This window comes from Neurospora tetrasperma, assembly GCF_000213175.1.
Source record: "Neurospora tetrasperma FGSC 2508 unplaced genomic scaffold NEUTE1scaffold_4, whole genome shotgun sequence".
Lineage (NCBI taxonomy): Eukaryota > Fungi > Ascomycota > Sordariomycetes > Sordariales > Sordariaceae > Neurospora > Neurospora tetrasperma.
Window position 1 is genome coordinate 2,050,702 of NW_009799102.1, and position 6,260 is coordinate 2,056,961.

General features: G+C 50.9%; 1 protein-coding gene across 1 annotated transcript; it reads right to left on the minus strand.

The window, feature by feature from the left end:
- Positions 1 to 2,936: 2,936 nt before the first annotated feature.
- On the minus strand, positions 2,937 to 4,221 carry NEUTE1DRAFT_101903 (uncharacterized protein; the record flags this gene model as incomplete). The annotated part of the gene is made up of 4 exons (XM_009853906.1): positions 2,937 to 3,074; positions 3,328 to 3,471; positions 3,601 to 3,728; positions 4,092 to 4,221. The coding sequence occupies 4 exons, from the start codon at positions 4,219 to 4,221 to the stop codon at positions 2,937 to 2,939; spliced, it is 540 nt and encodes a 179-aa protein (XP_009852208.1).
- Between the last annotated feature and the right edge of the window lie 2,039 nt (positions 4,222 to 6,260).

The window sequence follows — 6,260 nt, forward strand, 5'->3', positions numbered from 1 at the left end:
ACCAGGACAGTGACTCGGGATCCCGCTCGCCCTCTCATAGATACGCCGGTGACCGCCAGTCCAGTCGTCGTAACATTGACAACCGCTGTTTCTTATTCTTTTCTTATTTTATTTTTTTATGTCTTTTCCTCCCTCAGAGGTCTTTTGGCTTTACTTTTCGAAGAGAAAGGGCGAGGGAGGGAGGCAGGGACAACCTAGCAGTTCGGCCGCTCGCTCCTTCCCAATTGCTCTCCGTCGCTTCTTCTTCTATACCTCCCGATCGGTATTTTGGGGAAGGCATAACCCCATGGTCTAGGTCGCGGCTTCAACAATTTCCGCAAAGTTTTTCACAGTGGGCGATGTTTTTTTTTTTTTTTTTTTTTTTTGTTTTTTTTTGTGGTAAAATGGAGGCCAAGCTGATGGAGAGGTACATTACAATCTTTTACTATCTCACCCATAGAGGTATGTGAATTACTGTTACACAATCTCTCTCTCACACATACACACCTCGTCAGACAGGGGTACAAAGCCTGGATTGAGCGCCTGGACATCTAACATACTGCAGTGGAAAAATCAGGAAGTCATGAAGGCTTCCGGGCGATCAAGCAGGCATCTTGGTTGAGGTCGGCCTCCAATCTAGGAGCTTCTGCTTGGCCAAGTTATTCGTGCAATGAAGCCATCGCACAGCCTAAATCTTTGTGGCTGTTCTCATAGCGGACTGGCTGGGCAATTCTATCTCAAAAAGCCCTCTCGAAAGGAATCATGGTTCTTTCCAGGAAATGAGATCATCAAAGCTTGTCTCAATCAATCACGCCAGTTGCCCAATAACATGGCTTTGTTTCTGTAACTGCCAGTTCGATCCCGTCCGGTATCGTCTTTTCGTTCCGTGCAAACCTCGTGTCAAAGTGTGAATGCCCTCGTCTACATCCCGGACTTCAAGTCACAAATCTGCACGCCCACCCGCTTGTCTTTTCCCAGGGTTGGAACAGACTTCATGGACCCAGGGATGCGTGTAAACCAACGAAGCCTACTATCTGCCAAGAAAGCCTTCCTACTTCTAACCTCCCGATATCAACGCTGCGGTACATAATTCTACAAGCTACCGTCGGCCTGAGACTGAAACATCCACGTCCACCCTACTCTCCCTCTCACTATGTCCAGTGAAAGTTGTGCAAGCCCCGACAGAACCAAACTGGCGTTCAACCTACCTGCTGGGTACAAGTTAGTCGGTAATATGACACAGCGACACAGCAAGTTGCTGAATCTGGGCTGATTTGAGTCATGTGAGGCGTGAGTCGTGAGAAATAGTGTTACCTAGGCTAGCTAGCTGGCTCGCTGGGATTTCAGGCCTCCACAGCTTCTTCTGACTGGTCTAGGGGCATATAAGTGCACAGTTGTTCTTTATCTACATAGGTGTGGCACTGGTAGGGGGAGCACATAGAACCTTTTTCCCTTCTTTGTGTCACTTAAACACAGATACGGACATGAACAACACAGATACAGACGCGGACGGCCCTGGTCCCAGCCCTTGGAGCTTGAGCTTGGTGTACCAGCAATGCGGCATGTGAGATTCTAGGCGTGCAGATTTTGCTTCGCATATCGAACATCGCAAGGAAGCCCCTATTCGATTGAGTACCGGTACACTGGGATATTGGAAGATGAACGTTGTCTGGTGACTACCATTATCAAGATATATCATTCACAGTCTTTAGACTCTTGAAAGGGAAGGATTGCATGTTTCGCACATGATGACCATGGCGTGTCATGCTTTACTTGTGTAGTTAAAGCTTAGTGCTCAGAGCTTTAATACCGGCTCCCACAACTTGTAAACAGACTACAGCATTTCAATAAACGTACCTGAATAGAATTACACGGAGCAGACGAAAAGTGAAGGTGGGTATTGTTCGAGATATTCCATCCCTCAATATACTCCTTTCCTTTCACTACAGTTCACTTCGCTCTTCCATCTCTGGCATCTCCTTTTCCCAGGCTCAGAACTCTTCCTCTTTGTCGCAGACCTTGCCTTGACCGGTTCAGAGACAAAACATACAGGAACTCAGACCAAAGTGTCGTCAATCCCCAAAGAAGCAAGTGGATACAGACACAAAAAGCTTGTCTTGGATACAACGGAAAAATCTGCGTAACATGCCAGGAGCTAACAGTGAGACTGCTGTTGTGTAATACTCCTCACCACCACAACTACACCAACAGGAGACAGAGACAGAACAGACAGCGACCGGCCGACCGGCCTGAGACAAATGATAGGTACGTACATACAGTGAGTATGTAGTACATAGCACCGCATTCGACGCCCTTGTGCTGGCCCCCCATTTCTCAAACGGAACGGAATGGCTGACGGCACGGCCGGTGGCTTTTTCCTTCTCTTCTCTTCTCATCTCGTCCGCCTCCCACTTTTCTTTGTACCATTAGCAAGGTAAATGTGAAAACGAATGACCACGTAGGAGCTGTGCATGGTTATGCGGCCAGAAAATAGTATGGTCACAGTGCATGCCCCGTGAGGCTCAAAGAGAATACCAGGATGTCATCGGAGAGCGGAGCGACAACTGACGAGCAAGTATCGAAGCAAATCGCAATTTGGATGAGTTGCTGTACACCACATGGCCGCGTAAAGGTACATGGCTCTGAGAAATCACAGATACAGAACCCCCCTCACTCGTCTTACTATCTCCAATAATCCCCATACTAAAGAGACCACTCAAAGCTAGCAATGTATAGGAATGCGTGATGTAGGGCATGGTGGTGGTGCCAACTCGGCAGTCTCGGGTGACTTTGAACTGACCCCCTAGGGGCGTGTTAGAGAAGGGCTTCAGGTAGCAAAAGCCATCATGCCTGAGGGGAGGATGGGGCAACACAAAGCAGAGAGAGACACAAAGATGAAGGGTCGAATCAGAAATCAAGGTGTGTGGCTGTCGTTGGGAATTGGCAAGCAAAGTGTGTTAGATCGCGTGGCACAGGATCGTGAGACCAGCACCCCTCCACCCCGTCTGTCGTGTCCGGCGGACAAACGGCATACCGGCACCGGCCCAGCGGCGGCGGCCGCGGCGGCGGCATAATCTAGGAACATTGAACTCTCCCTCCGTGGGTGTCGGTCTAGCGAGCTGCTTATTGTTGACAAAGTGGACCGGCCAGTTCGGTTGTCCACGGCCCTCTCTCTCTCTGGGGAACCTCAAACGGCCCAACGGCCGGAGACGGGTGAAGGACGGAGCGAGTGGAACAAAAGCTTCTGTGTTTCAGGCTGTCAAGGGAGAAGTGTCCCCGCAAAATGCCAACTCATACTTCATCACGTAACGAAAAGAAAGAAAAGAGGCCCATTTTCGAGCGGCATACCGGGGGGCTGCGGACACGCATGCCGGAGATGGTGCGGCACCGGGGGGCGAGCCAGTAGCAGCCGGCAGTCGTACGGGTCCGCAAGGACAGCTGGACGATGGTTGGACATAAGGCCAGCCTAGGAAGGGTCCAGAGGGAACCAGACTCATGCAGTGACGGAAGCAAACAACACGAAGCAGTGGTCTGCCTTAGCTAGAGGTAGTATCAAGTGCGCACATTTTTGTTGGTCAGTACATGCGTGTCAATAGACCAATGGAAATAACCATCACATACCCGGTGGACTTTGTCAGGCTGCGGGAGACGGGAGGGAGGGTGACGGGAGACGGGGACCCAGAGAGCACTTCGGGATCCGGCGGACGGGAGACTCCCGGAACGGGAGGTGCGGATCCAGTACCCACCATCTGCACTAATTTTTCCGTAGTCCTCTTCTTTTTTTTGTGCGTGTGTGTGTGTTGTGTGGTTGCTGTCCCCTTTATTCTACCGAGCCGTTGGGTCTACACTAGCTCGTCCCTGACAAAATCGATGGCACCCAAGTCCACCACTCAGACGACTAAACTCAGCCAAAATACCACACAGATTAACGATTGTTATTGCATTCAATGCCCAATAAAGATGCCTTCACAGTCTGTGTAGTCCTATAGGATCCAGGGTGTTTAACAAATTTATCTGTTGATTGCTTTCTGCGCTAAGGTCGCCCATTTTGGGGTGCAAACTTGGACCCAGGTGCCATCAATTTTGTCAGGGACGAGACTAGGTACACATACTTGTACGGCTTCGCCACAGCCACAGACGACCGCCCAGATCAACACAACGGCGGACACGTTTTCGCTCAAGGCTGCCTGCGGTCATTGCATTCCTACCAATAGAATGAGCTATCACATAACTAACAGACATCATGATGAATTTGGATTCACGAATATGTACCCAACTGCCAACCCCAAACAACGGCGTTGAAACGAGCACACTTTGTTAGTGGGGTTCTCGGTCCAACATCGAGATGGATGCTCATTTAATACGTTGTTGGGTAAAATTGAAGGTGTTGGTGTTTATGCCACAACAGTGGAGATGAATCTTTTTGGGTTAACTTGAGTTTCCAAGACAAAACAAACGCCGCGGGCGCTCCGTCTCTCGCTCTCGCTTTCTCATTCACTTTGATACAGTGCAATTGCCAGGCGGCATAGAAAGAAATCGGTGGAACGAATGCTGGGGATTGTAGCGGACAAACTCCCTCCACCTACGGGCAGGTACATAGACTACCCAGCAAAAGACGACCTGCACGTAAACAGAGCCGCAAAAAGCAACCACCTGGCGGCTGCTGGCAGCCATTGGTAGCTAACCGTTGACTGCCCATGGGCAAAAGGGATGAGCTTCATGGATGATGATGATGCATTGCTCGCTTACCTACCGTGTACTTTTCGAGCTCGGAGCTGACCGGCTTCAGCTTTGGGCATGAGGTCGGAAAGAAAAGACCTTGTCTCCCTTGCGTTCGCTCAGCCGATCGATGTCACGAAATTGGCCCACGAGCATTGACACATTCTCTATGTCGAAAACTGATGAAACAATGGCCATGTCACAATGTCCGGGAGCTGCTGGAACGGTGGTGACGCAAGAAGTGAAAAAGGCGAATTCCACCCCAAATTCCCATTCTCGAGTGGGGTCCGTGTCGGGACCTGGGTGGGGCCGTTGACAGCTGGTTAACTCGCGCTAACCGGTTCCTATCCGAAGTGCCCAAGCAGTTGGGCGGACCTGCGGCAGATCCCCCAGCCCGAGTCCTGCAGGGCGGCCCAGCCCACAGGAACCATGCCAGCTGCCCCTGATCACCCAGGCAGACAGCCTCAACCTCCAGCTGGCCCTTCAAAGAGCCGCCGAGTGCAGGTGCCGTGCGGCCGATGAGGATCGGAGGGATCGATCGGTTTGGCAAATCGAACATTCAGTTCCCTTGCCTCGAAATGCCGATAGCCTGCACATGCCCCTTGCCTGATCGCAGACGCAGGCTGAAACGAGCTCACAGCTATCGCCAAGTGGTAGCAGCTTAACATGCCAGGAATACCAATAATGAAACTGCTTCCTTTGATGCAAGCTCGTTCGGTGCAAATTTCCCAAGGATTTTCTGTTTTGGGTTCTCTACCTCTAGGTACACTTAACTTAGCTTGTGTCCCTTGCCGCAGATCCTTGGCTGCTTCTAAAAGGAGATGGACAAATAGATTACCGTCAACTGCGCTGCACACGCCCTTTCTCGTTCCAACCTCCAAACAGCACTGCAACTGTGCAATATCCCAATTACGGATCCTTTTCTTTCTTCACCCCCTTTTTTTCCTGCCGTAACACGTCTCACGATGTGAACATGGCTCGATAGAAGCGCGAGGAATGGTACGATAATCTCCCGCCCCCAAAACAGGACGGGCCATGGAGTGGCTTCTCCTTTTTGACTCACTTTGTTGGAACCTTGGATGTACCTAACAAAGGTGTGAAGCGTGAGCCTTCTGAATTTTCAATGGTGTTTCGCAGTTCTAGGGGTATCCATGGACGAGCTACAATGACTCACTTGCTGTTAAATCAAGCAGAAAGCTCTATCCCTACCTCTCCCCAGCCTGCTCGAGCCTGCTTCCCGTGGTTTTCACTCCCGTCGGCACCGAATCCGAACCGCGATGTCGCCATCCCCGCCGCAGCCTTCCTGAAGGCAGGGTGAGCTGGGCTGACGATGCTAGGCGGACAGTGGCAGCCCAAAAGTCCAGACCAAGCCAAGACCGAAACTCCGCTTAAAATTTTTAAACCCATGACGGAAATTTCGAGTTGATGCTGGCACTCTCATGAAGCTGACGCGAAAACTTTGATGGTCATCAGCCTCAATCAGCTCCTCCCTTCAGTCCATTGCACAGTCATCGATCGGTATCGATGGTATCGATCCGGTGGCTCCCGACCAGGAAGATAAG